The sequence below is a fragment of the Emiliania huxleyi genome (genome assembly GCF_000372725.1).
Source record: "Emiliania huxleyi CCMP1516 chromosome Unknown EMIHUscaffold_19, whole genome shotgun sequence".
NCBI classification, from domain to species: Eukaryota; Haptophyta; order Isochrysidales; family Noelaerhabdaceae; genus Emiliania; species Emiliania huxleyi.
Window position 1 is genome coordinate 152,165 of NW_005200690.1, and position 17,728 is coordinate 169,892.

General features: G+C 69.7%; 4 protein-coding genes across 4 annotated transcripts; 2 read left to right on the forward strand and 2 right to left on the reverse strand.

Moving 5' to 3' along the window:
- Positions 1-3,304: 3,304 nt before the first annotated feature.
- EMIHUDRAFT_462892 (hypothetical protein) lies at positions 3,305-9,876 on the reverse strand (the record flags this gene model as incomplete). Its single annotated transcript, XM_005782361.1, has 2 exons — positions 3,305-4,741; positions 4,837-9,876. The coding sequence occupies 2 exons, from the start codon at positions 9,874-9,876 to the stop codon at positions 3,305-3,307; spliced, it is 6,477 nt and encodes a 2,158-aa protein (XP_005782418.1).
- A 2,078-nt stretch (positions 9,877-11,954) lies between these two features.
- EMIHUDRAFT_99449 (hypothetical protein) lies at positions 11,955-13,915 on the reverse strand (the record flags this gene model as incomplete). Its single annotated transcript, XM_005782362.1, has 3 exons — positions 11,955-12,206; positions 12,453-12,660; positions 12,831-13,915. 3 exons carry the CDS (start codon positions 13,913-13,915, stop codon positions 11,955-11,957), a joined length of 1,545 nt encoding a protein of 514 aa, XP_005782419.1.
- A 1,520-nt stretch (positions 13,916-15,435) lies between these two features.
- EMIHUDRAFT_352966 (hypothetical protein) lies at positions 15,436-16,643 on the forward strand. Its single transcript, XM_005782363.1, has one exon. It carries the CDS (start codon positions 15,858-15,860, stop codon positions 16,362-16,364), a length of 507 nt encoding a protein of 168 aa, XP_005782420.1. The 5' UTR covers positions 15,436-15,857; the 3' UTR covers positions 16,365-16,643.
- Positions 16,644-16,869: 226 nt separating this feature from the next.
- On the forward strand, positions 16,870-17,388 carry EMIHUDRAFT_421127 (hypothetical protein). The gene is made up of 2 exons (XM_005782364.1): positions 16,870-17,030; positions 17,118-17,388. The coding sequence occupies exons 1-2, from the start codon at positions 16,908-16,910 to the stop codon at positions 17,202-17,204; spliced, it is 210 nt and encodes a 69-aa protein (XP_005782421.1). The 5' UTR covers positions 16,870-16,907; the 3' UTR covers positions 17,205-17,388.
- Positions 17,389-17,728: the final 340 nt, after the last annotated feature.

Sequence of the window (17,728 nt, forward strand, 5' to 3'; positions counted from 1 at the left end):
GCCACGATGGGTGTGTGCGATCAGACATCGAAGGGCACGTGTGAGGAGTACGTGTCCTCCACAACGTACAGCGACTGGTACAACACAGTCGGATGCGTGCAGGGTGAGTGCAAATTCCAGCTCCGGAGCGACATCTGGGCAGCTGTCCCTGGGAAATACGGCCCGGGGGGCTGTCCGTCAAAGTCGACGGCACAGACATGCACCGTCTCAGCAAGGAACATCAAGGTCAAGCTCAGCAAAACCCCACCCGATGGCTGCGGAGCCATGTTTGAGAGAGCCTAGGCACCCGACAAAAGCTGTCGCAGGACACGCTCTCTCGCCCTGTTCATTGGTGCACATAGTGAGTGTGTGATTACGTGAGAGCTCCGAAGTGTGTTGGCTACTGCGTTGAGTGAGTTTGACACACTTGTGTATTGTGATAAAACAGAGAAGAAGTACAATGGGCCGTGCCTCTCTCAAGTGCGATCGACTCACACAAGGCAATCTCCGACCGTCGGCATCAGAACAGAGACGGCCGGGAGCGATCGTGGCTTTGTGCCTCTCGCCTCCTCGTCGTCTGACTGTGGCGAGAGGGGTAGTGTGAGCTAAAATGTACTCAGTACGAAAAGAACACGCGGTGCATAGTGCAGAGGGATGATCCTCCTCGCCCTGAGGCAGCGGTAAACCACACCGCTCGACACTAGACACCATATTTAATATTATTTTCGGCAATCGTACCCGTACCGCGTACGGGTACGGGCTACGCGACGGCGTGTACGGCTACGCGCCTTCACTTGCGCTATTGCGTGCTTTCTCATTTCTTTCTTAGGAATAAGAAGGTTACCCGCCCACGCCGTCACCCGCGAGCCGCAGACACGCACCTAGATGCTAGAACGCCCTGGACGCGGACACACACTCTCACTGCACCGGGTTCCGTTGTCTAAGGTATAATCAGGCAGTACTGTCTTGCGGCGGCGGCGGCAGCCCTTGCGCGGGCGTCGCGAGCATTCTGCGCAGCAGCCCGACAGCCGCCGCCGCCGCCGCCTCCTCGCCGCCCTCGACAAGCGCCGCCCCGTCGCCGGCCGAGTAGAGGGAGCCGCCTCGGTTCCCCCCGAGCGAGGCGAGGAGGGCGGCGAAACGGTCGAAGGTCGTGCCTCCCGCCGCCGCGCGGGCCGCGTCCGCCGCCACCGACGAGGAGACGGAGGACTGGTCCAGAGTGGCGGGCGCGACGGCGGCGGCGGGCGCGGCGTGCTGCTGGTCGAGCTGCTGGTCGAGGAAGTGTCTCAGAAAGGCCTCGAGCCTGTCCGGCCGTCCGTCGCCGTGCCTCCGCTCGAGCGGCAGCCAGAGGGTGTCGTACGCCTCAACGCGCGCCTGCGGGGAGGGCGCGGGAGGAGGCTCGCGGACGGGGTCCGGGAGGGTGAGGACATAGAGGCGCCCAGTCGACCACATGGACGACTCTCTGAACCAGCTTCAACAGTTGTGCGCGCCTCCTCGTCTGCGACGTGCGCCAGCAGCAGGTTGCGAACCAAGTCCGCCTCCCCCATCGCCACGCCGCTGAAGGTGCAAAAGAGCGACCCCAGCGCCCGCTCGCGCTGCGCAAACAGCTCGTACATACTCTCGGCCGCCACCCCGTCCGGCAGCTCAAACACGACGACGTGTGCCCGCTCGAGCGCGCCGCGAGCCGCAGCCTCCAGCGCAGCCACCGCACGGGCGCCGCCCGCTTCGCCGCCCGACCCCCCCTCAGCCTGCGCGCACAGCGCCGCCGCCTCTCGCCGAAAGAGCGCGTAGCACGCCTGCAGCCGCGCCGAGCCCGCAGAGCCGATGTCGAGGGGGACGCCGAGCACGAGCGAGCAGACGGCGCGCCGGTCTTCGCGCGAGGCGACCAGCCGCACCGTCTCCGCGCGCGGCAGCCCCTCCAAGCCCGCCTGGTAGGCGTACCTCACCGCCGCGCCGTCCGCCTGCCCACACACAGCAGCTGCTGTGACGGCCATCATTCTTGCCAGGCGCACCTCGCCGCCACGCAGTCCGCCTCGCCCACACAAGGCCCGCCCGTCCTCGGACGCAACAGCACGCCGTCAATGCGCCGCGCCAGCGGGGCGGCCGCGGCGGCGTCGGCGGCGATGGCGGCGTCGCGCACCGCCGCGAGCAGCAGCGTGAGCGTTATCGTCCGCTGCTGCCCGTCGAGCACGACCGCGTCCGCCGGCCTGGCGCGTGACCGCTGCACGACGACGCGGCCGAGCCCGTGGGACAGGCCCGCCGGCCCCGGCCCCGTTGCGCCCAGCGAGGTGACGTCGCGCCAGAGCCGCGCCTGCTGCTCGGCCCCCCAGCAGTAGCGCCGCTGGAAGAGCGGGACGAGGAGCCGGGGAGCCCCACGCACCCACACGCCCCACGGCCTCGCGGCACACGACTTTGCGGTGGCAATCACATTCTCGCGGCGCAGCCATTCGGCCGAGACGCCCCTGACGTGGCGCACGTCCGAGCCCGTCGGACCGCCGCCGGTCAGCGTGACATCGAACACCCAGCCGGCGTCGGTCGAGGCGGCGCTCGCCACGATGGCGGTGGCGTTACGAGGCAGCCCGCTGCTCGCGGGGGCGCAAAGCCGCAGCTTGTCGCCGCGGCTGAAGGGAGGGGCGGCGGCGGCGGCGGCGGCTTGCATTACAGCTGGCGCACTAAGGGCAATTTGGCCGGTCGCGGCGAGGCACAAGAGCACAAAGCTCCCACCACGACACTGGCACGGACTGGCGCACACTGACTGGCGCACACTGCCACACTACAAAACACCGCGCGAAAAGAATTTTATGGGTAGGTCGCAGTTAGTGCCAGTGCGCGCCAGTCCCGTGCACAAAAAGACCTATTCAAACATTCCAACATCGGATTTGCCTCGTGCGTCCCTTTTTGAGAGGCAAAGCTATTTTCTTTTGGGTCCTGTGGGCACCTCCTATCGTTGCGTGATGCTGCACAGCTTTTGGACGAACTGAGCGGGCCCGGGGCGATTCCCCTTACAGATACATATACACGAAATCACGATGTTGATATCTTGATGCGGATCATGGGACATGCTCATGGTAGGTAGGTAGGTAGTAAGGTGAGGAACAGCCATGGTCGGACTGGACACCAACCTGGTATCACATGGTCATGGATCTACACACTTTAAATACAACCAAATACAAATTTGAAAATACAGATCAGCAGGCACCAGGAAGAGATCTCGACAGATGGATAGAGAGCTCTGGACGACTCTCTAAAGCGTTCGCATCTTCGCCGTACTCTCGACCGTCGCGTTTGAGACGACACAGGTGAGTCATGAAGCTCCCAGAGACGCGCCTCAGGGGCCGCCGCACCACAATCGCCACGCGCGCGCCGCGGTGCCGACGTAATCGTGCTGCGGCGTCGCCACCGCGGCGAGGACCACCGGGGCTTTGGTGCCGTCGGGGGTGAAACACTCGAGCGCCACCCCCGCGCCTCCCCGGCCGCAGCTTGCTTGGACGGCGATGGCGCGCAACCGCTTTTGCGGCAAGAGCCTCGGCTCGCAAAAGCCTTGCCGGCGCCAAAACTCGACGTCGCACCGAGGCGCGTGCAAGAGCAAGAGGGCACCCTCGTCGGAAGACTCGCCGGTCGGCGGCGCGCTCGCCTCCTCCGCCCCTCTCGCGAGCCCCTTTGCGCCGCCGCCGGCCGCCTCGGACGAGGGCGAAGCGCCCTGAGCCTGCCTGAGCGCAGCGCCGCCGTGTCGCGCCGCCTCTGTCGTGGCGAGCGCCAGCTCGAGCAGCGCCGCCGCGAGCAGCCGCCTCTGCAGCTGCCGCCGCAACGCTCGGTCTCCGCCTCCGCCTCCGCCGCCGCCGCCGCTCGGCTCCCCGCCGCCGTCCGGATCGTCCGCCGCGGCGGTGAGGAGCACCTCGAGGGCGAGCAGGTCTCCACCCGCCGAGCAGTGCGCGCGAACCGCCGCCGCAGCCAGCAGCTCGGCGGCGTCGCCGTCGCCGGTGCCGGCGGCGTCGCCGGTGCCGCCGGCGGCGCTGGTGCGGCCGGCCGCTGTCGGCGCGAGCACGCCAACGGTGCGGCAATCTCCCGTCGGGTGGAGATGAGTCACTAGGGCGGTGACGCGGTCTCGCGCCTGCTGGGCGGGGAGCCCGATGGTGGAGATCGCGGGCCGGTCGGCGGCGGCGGGCCAGACGGCAGAGCGCAGCAGCAGCCGCGCCATCGCGGCGAGCTCCTCCGACGTGCCGCTGCGAGAGCGCAGCGGCGCCGCAAGCACGAGCGGCGAGGCGCCCTCGCACAGGGGGAGAGGGCCGACGAGCAACCGGTCGAGGGCGGGCGCCGCTCGGATGCCGGGCGCTAGCCGCCGCGCGGCCGCCTCGCCAGCCTCCGAAATGGCCGCCGCCGCGGCGCGGAGCAAGGCGCGCCCACCCGCCACGCCCGGAGAGGAAGCCACCAGCCAAGGCGAGGCCAGCGCAGTCGAGATTGCGGCGTCGCGAGGCGGAGACGCGTGCCCTCGCCCATGCCCAGCCGGCGACACGCCGACAGCCGCCCCTGCGGAGGCGGGGCTGCCGTCCGTCCCGGCGCGTGCAGCCTTCTTGCTCGCACGGTCGCTGGGCGAGCTGCAAGGTCGCTTCTCCGCCCCCGCCCCCGCACACGCCTCTGCTGCCCGCGGCGCCGCCCCACCCGCAACTGCCCCAGCAGTCTCGCCGCCCGGCGCGGCGTCGGCGCCCGGCCCCTTTGCCTTGCGCGCCTTGCCCGGCACGCGCGTCTCTTTGCCGTCGGGGCTCACCTGAGAGTCGAGTCCGAGACACCGTGAGTGAGGTGTGCACCGCTCTCGCAGGGAGACTCTCGCGGGGCAGACTCTCTGATCGCTACGGAACGCACCCACAGCCCCTTGTGCGCGTCCCACTGGAAGGGCGTGCCGCACGCCGCGAATGGCGCGCGCCCGGAGGGGCGCTTCATCAGCCCCGGTGGCACGACGGCAGTGGCCGCCGCCGCCGCCGCCGCCGCCGCTGCCGCCGCCGCCGCCGCTGCCGCCGCGGCAACGGGCGATGCCGCTGCGTGGGCGGGGTGCTGCTCAGACAACGAGCTCCCTCCACAGACTGGCGACGCCACGACCCGAGTGTGCCTCACTGCCGGGCCCGGAGCCGGATGCGAGCTGGAGGCGGGGGCGAGGGGCGCGCCAGTCATGCCCCACTGCGGCGGCACGCCGGGGGGGCAACCCAGCGAGGGGGGGTACCCCAGCGAAGGGGCGTACCCCACCGGGGGCATGCCGGGCGCGTCTCCCCACGGCGTGCCCGGCCCCCACGAGGCAACCGGGCCCCACGGAGCGGGCGGCTGGTAGTGCGCCGCGGGCGGCGCGGCGGCCCACACGACAGGCAAGCTGCGGCCGTAGTGCGCCCTCGGCTGCGGGTGGTGCAACGGTGGCTCTGAGCGGCGCTCTTCCTGCGCAAGTCCCGACCTCGGCGACGACTCGGCCGGCAGCGGCGCGCTGGGGAGGAGAGGTAGGGGTGCGGCGGAGGGAGCGCCGCTCGCGCCTCTCTCCTCCCCCACGCGGGGCTGCGGGCGCGGCAGGAGCGCAGCGGCCGCCAGCGTCGCTTCCAGGCGGAGCCTCTCCACGCCCGAGTCGCCCTGCGCAGCGGCCTTTTGAGCGTGCCGCTGGGCCTCGCCGCCAGCACCGGCCTCCCCCTTTGCCGAGGCGGGCTCCTCGCCTGCAGAGCAGCCGGCGGGCCCCACAACCGCCTGCCGAGCGCCGATGTCTGGCTGGGCGCCGCTCGGCTCACGAGCGTCGCTCGGCTCCACCCACGAGGCCAGCCCCTGGGCGAGCAGCTTTGGCACGTTGTGGAAGCGCTCGAAGCCGTCGTCGTAGATGACCCGCTGCCAGCCGGTGCCCGCCGACAGGCCGCCACAAGTCCCCGCCCACCACGCGCGCGCCGGTGGGGCGCAAACCTTGGCGGCGGCGGGAGCGGCGGTGGGTGAGCCGATACCAGGCACCTTGCACTTCCCGCCCTTCCCGCCGTGCTTGAACCCGCGGATGCAGCCCTCCGTCAGGATGCAAGGGCCGAGCCCCCCTGCTGCCCACTGCTTCTTTGGTGACGCTGGCGACGGCAGCGACGGCTGCGCCTGCGCCTGCTGCAGCAGCTCCAGCGCCTGCGCCTGCTGCTGCTCCTTGAGCTTCTGCTGCTGCTCCTTGAGCTGCTGCTGCAGCACCTGCTGCCGTGCGCCGGGGCAAGCGGCGTCCGCCACCCAAATGCGCCGGCTGGCGTGCGGCGCCGGTAGCCCATGCTCATCGCACCACTCCCAAGTCGGCTGCAGCGGGATTGGCCTGCCGTCCGCCGCCTGCAGCGGCGCGTTCGGCGTGGAGTGCGGCTCGCGGAGCAGCTTGAAGGCCGCCTTCCACTTGCCGCTTCGGTTCAGCAAGTTCGACAGCCGGTGCACGGAGAATAGCGAGCCGTAGGGCGAGTCGGGGCAGAGGAGCAGCCCGCCGCGCGCCTCGTCGAGCGAGATGACTCGGGCACGCACGTCGCCGAGCGGCAAGCCCAACTCGTTGCCCTCGCGGGTGCAGCGCACCTTGACAGAAGCGCCGGCCGGGAAGTGCCACAGCAGCTGGCGCGCTCCCTCGGCGACCGACAGCGGGGCGATCTGTTCCGCCCACTCGGCGGCGAACTGGAGAGCTGCCTCGCGGCACGGAAAGAAGAGGGACGGCTGCGCGGGGTCCGGGCTCGGAAGCTCGCACGGCACCACCGCTGCAGACCCGCCGTAGAGCGCCTGGTGCCGCTGCAGCGCCAAACCCTGCGGCGGGCGGCCAAGTGGGCTGCGGCGGCTGTCGCCCTTGGGCCCGCTGCCTCCGTGCGGTGTGCTGGGCGACAGCGGTCCGCCGTCTGCCGCGACGGGCTCCCTCGGCGATGCCGGCTGCGCCGACTTGGAGGTGCCGGCTGCCGTGGCGGCGGGCCGCAGCTCGCCGGCGGCAGCTCGTCCGGAGGGGCCGGCGCCGTTAGCCTCGGGAAGCCGCCAGGCTGGTCGTCCGGCGCAGTGGGCTGGCGGCTTCGGCGAGGGTGGAGCCTTGGCGCTGCTGCCCTTGCCGCCCGCCTTGCCGACGCTGCCGCCCGCCTTTTGTCGCTTTGCAGCGGCCGCCGCGTGCTGGTGCCACGTCATCCAGGAGCCGTCGGGGCGCCAGAACCAGCACGGCCGCAGCGAGCCGCTCTCGATGCCCTCCGCGGAGAGAGAGTGCGAGGCGGCGCCCAACTCGTACGTCACGCGCACGCCGCCGCGAGGCAGGAGCGCCGTGACGCCAACCTCCCACCAGCCGCCCTCGTGCCGCAGGTCGACGCGGTCCCCCTTCCGCAGCCCCGCGAGCGAGGGGGCGGGCGGAGGCATTGGTCGCACGCGGCTGACGGGCCACCACTCGCGCAGGCGGCGGTGCGGCGGCGGCGGCTCGTCGCTCTCCGGGTCCGTCGGGCCCTCGTCGTCGTACAGCTCGAGGATGGCGACCTGGACCTGCGAGCCGCGCACACGCACAACCTCGGCCTCGTACCACGAGCCGAAGAAGCCCTCCTCGCGCCCCCACAGCTCGACGCGCCGCCCCACCTCTAGGCTCTCGCGCGTCGCCGCCTCCGCCGCCCGCTTCTTCGCGCCGGGCTTCTCGACGCCGGAAGAGCTCGCCGGAGCGAACGCGCTCAGCAGGGCGGTCGCGCGCGCAGCCGCCAGCCCGCGCGCGGCAGCCTCCGCCTCGTCGCCGGCGCTCCTCGGCGCCTCGTCGAGAGGGACCCACTCCCACGACGCCCCGGAGCCAACCCACACGCAAGGGCCGCGGCGAGCAGGCGCGGCGGACTCTGCCGAGCTCGCGGGAGTGAGGGCCGGAGGAGGAGAGTCGTGGCTCGGGCGTGGCCGGCTGGTGCGACGCAGGCGCGCGTCCGGAAGGGCGGAGGAGCATTTCCCGCCGCGACCGCCGTGCCGAAAGCCGCGCACGCAGAGCGGGTTGCGCTCGCACTGCCCCAGGGCAGGCTTTGGCGAGAAGTCTGCGCAGGTGGCGGCCGCCGTGGGCGGGGCTGCGGCTGCGTCGGAGCCCTCCTCCGGCTCGTCATCACCGCCGGGCGGGGGGGCGGCGGAGGAGGAGGAAGCAGGTGATGGGGAGGGAGCGGCGGCAGCCGCGGCAGCCGCGGCATCGGCGGCTCTGGCGGCACTGGCGGCGGCGGCGGCGGCGGCGGCGGCTGAAGCGGCGGTGGCGTTGGCATTGGCTGCGGCGGCGGCGGCGGCGGCGGCACCGCCGCCCCTCGACTTTGGTTTGGCGGCATCGCGCGCCACAGGGCCCAGCGGCACAGGGTCGAGGCTGACGCAGAGGCCCATCCCAGGCGCGTACCCGACCGCCGTGCCGAGCATCACTCGCCGCGCTCCGCCACCGGACGAGGCGTCCCACACCCGCACGCGCAGGCCGGACACCTCTCGCGGCGCGGCGCCTCGCAGTGCGGGCGGCGCGCTCGAGCCCTCGTGCGAGCCCGCCCTCACCCTGCTCTCCTCCTCCTCCTTCTTCTCCCCATCGCCGCCCACCTCGCGGCAGCCGGCGCCATCGCCGTCCGCCAGGCTCCCCTCGGCGCGCCACTGGCCAGCCTCCCAGACCCACGCCGGCCGCAGCATGGGGGCGCGCACCTCGCCACCCACCTCCGGGTGCCGCTCGCTCGCGACGCAGTAGCGGCTCTCGCGCGCGGCGGGGCTCCTCTCCTGCGCACCGCCCTCGCCAGCTGCTGCGCCGCCCTCGCCAGCTGCTGCGCCGCCCTCGCCAGCTGCTGCGCCGCCCTCGCCAGTTGCTGCACTCTCGCCAGCTGCGCCGCCCTCCCCCTCCACGCCCTCGCCCTCGCCGCCCGGCGCCTCGGCGGTGCCGGCGGCCGGAAGCACTCCCCGCAGCTCCACCTCCCACCACGCGCCCTCGAAGCGGAGCTGGAGCCGGCTGCCAACCGTCGCGGGGGAGAGGAAGGAGGGCGGCGGCGGCGGCGGCCGTGGCCGGAGGTCGGCCACAGGCACCCGCGTGCGCAGCAGCAGCAGCTTGCCCGCCGAGTACGGCCCCGCGCTGACAGCCAGCCGGCTCTTGACCACCGCCGTCACCGCCGCCCCGCCTGCCGACGCCGCGGCGCCCTCCGCGTCGAGGAGAGAGAGGAGCTCGCCGGAGCACCACGCGCCGGACGCGTCCGAGAACTCGACCTCGCTCCCCAGCTGCACCCAGTCGGGAGAGGGCGCGGCGCAGCTCGAGGGTGAAGAAGGCGGCAGCGCCGCCGCCGCCGCCGCCAGCGCTGCCGCCGCCGCGGGTTCCGGTTCCGCTGAGGGCGCCGGGGCTGGCATTGCCGCCTCCGCCCCCGAGACATTCGTCTCTGCCTCGGGCGCTCCTGCGCCGAGAGCGTCTGGCTCGCGGTCCATCACCAGAGGCGGCGAGGTTGGTACAAAGCGAGAGTCGTCGGCGAGCGCCTCATCCAAGGTGCGCGCTTCCCTCCAGGTCGCGATGGGCGCCTCGCCGTCGGGGTTGAGCAGCCAGGCGGGCCGCAGCTCGTCTTCGCCAACCACATGCACGGTGCCGCTCGACTCGCGCACGGTGAAGATCCAGCCGGTGGCAGCACCGGCACTCGAGCTCGACGCCTCCGCAGAACCCTCCGACCTCCGCCGCCCTTCTATGCGCGCGAGCCAGAAGCCGCCGCCGCGAGCAACGTGGACGGGCGCGCCATCCTGGATCGACGCCGCCCACCCGTGCGAGGCTGAAGGCGGCATCTGCCGAACACACTGTGACGGCGCCCACGCTTGGATCGGTGCTCCGTCTGCCTCGGTGTGATAGCGCAAGAGCACCTTTTTGTTGCGCTCGTCGCGCCTTACCGCAGTGGCGCAGAACCAGCCGCCCTGGAAGACGCCGTCCCACTGCCGCACCTCGATGTCGATGGACATAGTCTGGCCACACACAGAGCAGGTCAGCGAGTCACAGCGCCCTGATTGGAAAAAAGAATTTGCCGCGGTGGTTGTCTCTTTTCTTTCTTTCTTTTGTCCCTGAAAATCCCTGTGTGGTGGCGGCGTGCCGTCCTCCCATCCCTCCCTTGACGCGTCTGTTTTCTTTCTTTCTTTCTGTCCCTGATCGTCCTTACAAGATCCTGCTCGCGCAGGTGGGGACCCTGTCCTTCTCCCACCCTTGTTTGGTGTGTCCGTTTTATTTATTTTATTTATAGCAGACAGGCTCGACACAGGTGCGAACTGGCGCGTGCTAGCACTATCACAGATTGGAAAAAAGAAAATGCATGCGTTTATTTGAGCTTTGCCTCTGGCACTGCGAACAAACAAACGCGGCAGCGTCGACCGCACGGCCTACTCGCCCAAGTACTCGCTCTCTTTTATGTCCCACCATGCAGAGCGCATCTCTCTCTCTGTTGTGCGAGGCGTGAACCGCGCCATTCGCTCTCACCTGGCAACCCTGTCTGCACGTCTCGCGCGCGCGTGAACAGGGCTCCAGGCCCCAAATGACGTGTGAGTGTTAGATTTGTTTGGTATTGCTAAAAATCTCTCTCTCGCACTGCGTGCGTCGTTGACTTCTTGTTCGTTTACTTGTAGTAGGTTAGGTTAGGTAGGAAGGTGAAGAACAGATGAACAGTCAGGCCCGGACTGGACACCACAGGCACAGCGCGGTATGGGTGGACGCGAGACAAACAAACAACAAATCTCTCTCGCGAGACAGAAGAGTGATAACCAATATAAGAGTGAAGACGACGACACGCACGAGCGACACACAGACACACAAACTCACAGGTGGAGGACACTCAGGTCTCAGCCAGGCTGGGCTGCCACACATCCTGCGTGAGCGTACGGCACTATACGCCACTCGGTGCCACGTCCCCTCTGTGCACTTGGGGCAGAGCAGGTCAGTCACAACAGGACACTGAAAAAAAGAAAAGACAGCGCTTCTTGCGAAGCCCGCATCAGCTGATCTCTGTCGCTCGCCCGCGCGTTGGTGTGATCTGTGATCTGTAAGGGTCCGCCCGCAGGCGCATTTTGTGTACCGAGGCGGTGCCCGGTGCCGAGCGCAGGCAGAGCCCACAGGTCGGACCTTAAGACAGCGTTGTAGATCCCTTGGCGAGGGTGGTGGAGGGGGGGGTCCGGCGGCGGAGCAACCACCTCCTCCCGGCGTGCCGGGAGGCAAGATGTCATCCCCCGTGATCCCGACCGCCCCGTCGGGGGTAGACCGCTCGTCTAGCTATAGCCGATCAGCCTTAAGCGAGCGGTCTGGCCGTTGGAATGGCCGAGGTTGGTGGACTTGCGTCCTCGCATCGATCGTGGTTACAAGTACAAGTAAGTAGCGTTATGAACAGAACACCCACCATGAACCACGTTCATCGGGAAGGGGGAGGTCTGTGACCTGCCTATTCGCCCGGCATGCGAGGGCATGCGCGGCCTTTCGGAGCCCCCTTCCTCTGTCGGCTTAGTACGGTTGGTCGGCGCGTCTCCGTCTGAAATCATCTCTAGGCTTCCGTGGCGGGCCCTCCTTCCGCTGGCGCTCCCGCTTTCTCTGCGCTTTCGTCATCGGCTCCTCGCCCTCGTGATGCTGCTGGTTCGCCCCCTCCCCCTGGCTCATCGAATCGCTACGTTCGTTCTCAAATCGCCCCCGCGCGCTTCCTCGGCGGCCTGTGGGAGTGGGACGCCGCCGCGCGCCTCGTGGTCGTGCAGCTTGGCCGTTCCTCCCGCGTCCACGTCCATCGCGCGTTGGTGTGCATAAACACGATTAGCCGTAACGCGAAGGTTATAGGTTTCGTGTTGGCCGTCTTAGGTCTTAAGTCTTGGCTTTTTTCACAGCTTTCTGTCGCTGTCGCTTTCGTCCTGACCGCTCAGGTTTTGATCAGCTGACCTCGGTCTAGACCTTGGTCCCTGTTCCCGACGCCTCCCGCGACGCGACGCTGGGGGTAGGAATACGTACACACACACACACAAACCCGCAGGCGGCGGCGGCCTGCTCGGCGGTGCCGGGCGCATGGCCCCCGGCTTCACCCCGGGAGGGTGGGTGCGGTGGAGAGCCTGAGCCCGCTCCGAGGCATGTGCATGAACTTGTACTTGATCGTGTGCTCGTCCCGCCAGCCTGCTGAGATGTTGCCCTGCTCCACCTCCTTCCGGAAGTGGTCGTTGGAGAGCACGCGCACGGGGTAGTCGCCCTCCGCCTCGTACCGCGTCGCGAACTCGAGGAAGAAGTGGTCGTCGCTCGCCATCGACGGCGTGAGCTCGAGCATGGGAGAGCCGTCCTGCCGCAGGGAGAGCCCGCGCGGTGAGGGCCGCGCGGGGGCGGCCGAGGCGCGCGCGGGGGGCGCGCTCCGAGTTGCGCTTCTCCGCGAGGGCGATCAGGTCGTTGAAGCCGTACGCTCGCCTGTCTGGCGTGCCTGGCCTCGGTGCCTCGACCACCTGCGGCCGCCGGCCCGGAGAGAGGTGTCGGGGGCGTCGGGCGGCGCGGCGAAGGGCGGGCGCGGAGCTGGACGGCCGCCGGCGCGCACCCACTGGGGAAGAAAGACCTTGACGTCGTGCCCCTTGGCCATCACGTCGTTGACGGACTGCAGGATCGCTTGCCCGCAGATTGGCTTCTTCCACAGCGGCCCCGACGCAGAGATCTCCGCCGCGGGCACGAGCGGGCTCTTCCAGCCGACCGAGCCGTGCGCCCGCCCGACGTTGAGCCCGTCGATGATGACCATCCACTTCTCGTACCTATCCACACCCGCAGCGCGTCGACACCTCTTCACACCCCCCGAGCGAGGACCCTCCTCTTGGCGCACGGCGGAGGCGTGCGGGCGCGAGCGGGCGCGGCGGCTCGAGAGGGCGCAGGCGCGGGAGGCGCCCGCCGCGGCGCCGGCTGCCGTCGCGTCACCTCGCTCCACCCGCCCCCGCCCCCTCCCGCCGCCGCGCCGCCGCCGCCGCCAAAGGCGGAGGCGGAGGCCGAGGCGCTCCTGGTGTCTGCACCTGGCTGCGGCTCCCTCGGAACGCCTTGGTTGGCGCGCGGCTCCTCCTGCTCCTCCTGCAGCGACGCCGCGAGCTGTGCGTCCCACTCCTCGCCCGCCGCCTCGCCTTCCGCCGCACTCTCCTCCTTCGCAATCAGCTCCGCCGCAAACGCGTGGTCCGCCTCCTCCTGCGCTCGCCGCCTCTCCGCCTCCTCGCGGCCGCCGCCCGACTCGTCCTCCTCTCTCTGCAGCGAAAGTGCGACGAGGGCGTCAAGGTCCAGCGGCGCCGCCCTCTCCTCGTCGAGCGCCGCCGCCGCCCTCTCCTCGTCGCGCCTCGCCCTCGCCGCCTCGTCCGTCGCAAACATCTCCGCCACGAGCGCCTGGTCCGCCTCCTCCTGCTGACGGACCTGCTGCCGCCGCCTCTCCTCCGCCTCGCGCTCCTCGCGCTCGAGCCGGCTCGCCAGCTCCAGCGCCTCGGCCTCGTCCGCCGCCTCTGCCGCCTCCAGCGCCTCTCGCAGCTCCCTCTGCTCCCGCTCACTCTGCGACTCCACCGCTCCGCCGCTGCTCGAGGCTGCGCCGGCGGCGGCGGTGGCGGCGGCGGCGGCGGTGTTGTTGTTGTTGTTGTTGGCGGCGGCGGCGGCGGCGTCGGGATCGGCCGCCGGGTCGCTGAGGCTGAGGGCGAGGGCGTGGTCGAGCTCCTGCCGCTCGCGCTCACTGTCGTCGTAACCCGCGGCCACGGCCGGGCCTGCGTCCTGCATGCTGGCCGCCAGCGCCGCCGCGAGGGCAGCGTCTTCGTCGAGCGGCCCGGGCTGCTCCATGCTCTGCAGCAGGGCCTGCTGTAAGCTCTCGTCTTCAGCGGTCTGGGCGCCGCCCTCGGCGCCGTCCGCAAGAGCGCCAAAGCGCGAGGGCGGACCCGGGCTCTCGAGCGAAAGGGCGAGCGCTTGAGCGAGTTCCGTGTCCTGTGTGTCCTCCGCGTCCTCACCCGCCTCTCCTCCTCGCCGCGCCTCGTCCTGGATGGCAGCCATTGAGGAGCGAACAGCCAACAGCCCGAGAAAGGTGTTTGCGCGGCTAGGACTGTCAAGAGAGGGTCGGTAGTGCCTTTTCTTTTTTCCATCCCTTTTCATGAAAAAAGAAAAGGCAGTCGCTCGAGATCTCCAACGTCTTCGACAAGCCACGACTGAGTGGAAGGAGCGGCTGCGGTCTTAGCCAGCGCACCGAGGGTCCTAGCCCGCTGGGCCTTGTGACTCTGTGAACAATGCTCTTCCCCGCCGTCTTCCACATCGCGGTGGTCCAGCCGTCGCTGACGGCCCTCCACCCGTCGGCGCCTCGCGCGGCCGCGCCGCGCATGATTGGCCCCCAGCCGTACCGGTCGGCAGAGGAGCGAAGGATGGCCCGCGAAGACGCACGGCGCGGCATGGTTCCAGGCTTTCGGGGCCCGCAGCCACGTCCTGGCCCTCGCGGGCGCGGGCGTGGCATGCCACAGGGCCCTCCGCCGGACTTCTACGAGCCGCCACCTCGGTACGTCCCAGGCCCTCGTGGCCCGGTGGCAGGGCCGATGCCGGGCCGCGGCCAGGCGGGAGGGCCGATGCCAGGGCGCGGCCCCGCGGCGAGGGACAGGGAGTACGACACCTTTTCGCAGCAGCCTCCAGGCCCTCAGGCTGGGCCGCGGCGGTCGTACCGGCAGCCGCCACCAGTCGACGCAGAGCGGCGGCACAAGTCGCCCGGGCTGCGCAACAACTTTTACGACCTCCCCACCGCCGACTTCAAGAGGCCGCACGGCGTCCCGCCGCCCGACCCCCCTCCTCCTGCGGCAGAGGGAGGCGCGGCGGGCAGCGGGCAGCCGGCCGGCAGCGGGTACCAGGCAGAGCCGCACTGGGAGAAGAGCAGCTTCGGGCAGCAGAGCAGCTACACGCAGTCGGGCGCGGGGTACGGCCAGCCGAGCGCGGGGTACGGCCGTGCGAGCGACGAGGCCCCTCTGGTCGCGGGGAAAGAGTAGGGCGAGCGTCCTTCCTTCTGATCTTATCGCTATCGCTTAGGTCCCTCTCCCCGGCCGCGAGAAGGAGTACGAGGACCACCTGGCGGGGCAGGTGCCCGGCCGAGGAGCCCCCTCCTTATCGTGTGCACCGGCCGAGTAGGACTACTCCCCTCTCCATTCTTCTCGTGACTCGTCCGGCGCGGGGCAGGTGGTCGACGCGCAGGGCGAGAGCGTCGAGCGGCTCGAGGGGATGGGTGCGCGGGTGGCGCTGCCGCCAGAGGCGGGCGGGGACGAGGAGGAGGAGGAGGACATCACTTGGGACGCGCTGGCGGGCGCCGAGGAGACGCGGCTGCAGGTGGAGGAGGCGCTGCTCCTGCCGCTGCAGCACCCCGAGGCCTTCGCGGCGGTGCGAGCCGGCACCCGCACCCTCACCACCAAGGGCGACCGCGCGGGCACGCTGCTCTTCTACGGCACCGCGCCCCACAAGCAAGGGGTGGCGGCGCGGACCCTTCCCTGACCCTTCCCGGAGCCTCGCCGCAGGCCCGCCCGGGACCGGAAAGACGACGGCGGCGCGCATCGCCGCCGCGTCGGCGGGCCTCCCTCTCGTGTACGTCCCGCTCGAGGCACTGATGTCGAAGTGGTACGGAAAGGCAGCGCAGCAGCCTCCCTGCCCCTCCCCCCTCTCGACGGGCGGCGGCGGGTGCCTGAGCCGCCTCGGAGCGTCGCTGTAGGCGGAGCAGCAGCTCGCTGCCCTCTTCGACGAGTGCGGACGGCTCGGCCGGCGCGTCGCCCTCCTCGATGCATCCCCGCACACGCCCCCTCCCCTCCCCCCCTCGCCGAGCATCCGCCCGCCTCTCTGCCCGCGCTCTTCTGCCCGCAGGTGCGTCATTCTCATTTATCTTTCACGTGGGGTCACCTCGCGCTCTTCTACCCGCAGGTGCGTCCTCTTCCTCGACGAGCTGGACGCGCTCGCCGGCTCGCGCTCGCGCGAGATGCACGAGGCGTCGCGCCGCATGCTCTCCGTGCTGCTGCGGCGGCTCGACGGCATGGACGCGCAGAAGGAGGTGACGCTCATCGCCGCGACCAACCGGCGCACGGACCTCGACTCGGCCCTCCTCTCGCGCTTCGACGTGCGGGTCCACTTTGCTGCGCCCGAGGCGGCGGGCCGCTCCCAGATCTTCGGGCTGTACGCAAAGCACCTGGCGGCGGCGGAGCTGAGCCGGCTCGGCGACGCGGCGGTCGGCCTGTCCGGCCGCGACATCCTCGACGTGTGCCGTCAGGCGGAGCGGCGGTGGGTCTGCACGCGGCTGCGGAGCAAGGCGTCCACCGACGAGCTCCCGCCGCTCGAGCAGTACGAGGAGGCGCTGCGCCGCCGGCTCGAGACGAGCGGCGAGCGGGAGGACGGCGCCGGCGGGGCGGGGAGGCCGCCGCAACGCCCTCCGTTCGCCGGCCCGGGCGGCGTCGGGCTCGGCCCGGGCGGCTTGTCCACGCCGAACTGAGGGCGGGCGGCGGGGCGGCGCCAGTCCTCCCGCTACTCCTCCGGAGCCAGCCAAGCGAGGGCGAGGGCGGGACCACACCAGCATGCCGTCGATTTGCGGACTCAAGACCAGTGCGCGTGCGCGGGCTCGCCGCGGGACGTGTTCTGTCGCGTTTGTCCGGCACAATGCGCGGGCCGCGCCATCTCCTCATTGTGTCATGTGTGTGTGTGGTGGGTCCACTTGCTGGGACCAGGTCCAGGATAGTATTAGTGTAGAGCGGTACCGGTAGTAAAGGTGCTTTGTGGGTGGTGCGGTTGTCGTATTGACTACCATCTTTCAGGCGAGAAAAGAAATGGCGAATTTCTTGCGACGGTCACAATGAGGGTGGGAGCTTCGCACCACCGCGTCGTGCGATGTTGCCACGCCAATGCACGGCTGGGATTGGCGCGTCTAGGCATCGGGCATCTAGTCATCGGCCCCACGCTCTGCGGCAGGCGAAGAACGCTCGCCACAGAACCTACGCCGGGTGCGAGAACGCTGGATGCTCCATTCATTTCCGACACGATGCCGCTAGCAGAGGGCATCATCGGCGAACTCGGAGAAATCCTCGTCGATGTTGGGGCGACGGTTGAGGAGAACGACGTTGTAGCAGTGATAGAGACGGAGAAGGCCGCGATCAACGTAAAGGTGCTTCGCACACAGCAAATTATGTCGCACACATGTCACTTGCCGAGGCCCGACTTTCAGCCGTCTCCACGCGTTACGATGTGCCAGGCGAACTGCTCCGGGGTGATTGGCGCTGTGCTCGTGGAGTTGGACGAGGAGATAAAGGAGGAAATGCCCATGTTCGAGCTGCAGTGAGTTCTTGGCGGTGTGTGTGGGCTTGTCCCTGCGCTTAGCAGCGGAAAGGACGCCGGCCGTGATGTACTCTTAGCTGCGATAGGAACATGTGCGCGGCTTAGCGTACCAGGGACTTGTGGCGGGGTGCATGGCATGTGTGTGCGCGCCTGGTGTGCGCCTCTGAGATGCATATGTGCGAAAGTGAGTTAGTTGACGACGAGACGGCAAAAAATGTGTCCGCTCGGGTCCCGCATGCCGCATGCATGTCATTGAATCATTCAATGTGTCAGAGAGAGGCGTCGCGTCAGTGTACTACCCTGACTTAGTCCGAAAAACATCTTGCTCCGTGACACGAGGAATGCATCTGTGAATAGGATTTGAACTCCGCGACGCCAACCCCCCTTGCCCCTCTCTCCCCGCACCCCGCAGGTTCAGGGCCGCGCGGGCCCGGGCGCGCGGCGCGGCGCGCGCGGCCTTCCGCTCCCCCGACCCCCCGCCGCGCGTGGCGTCTCTCAGCTCGCTGCTCAGCCCCTTGGAGTGTGAAG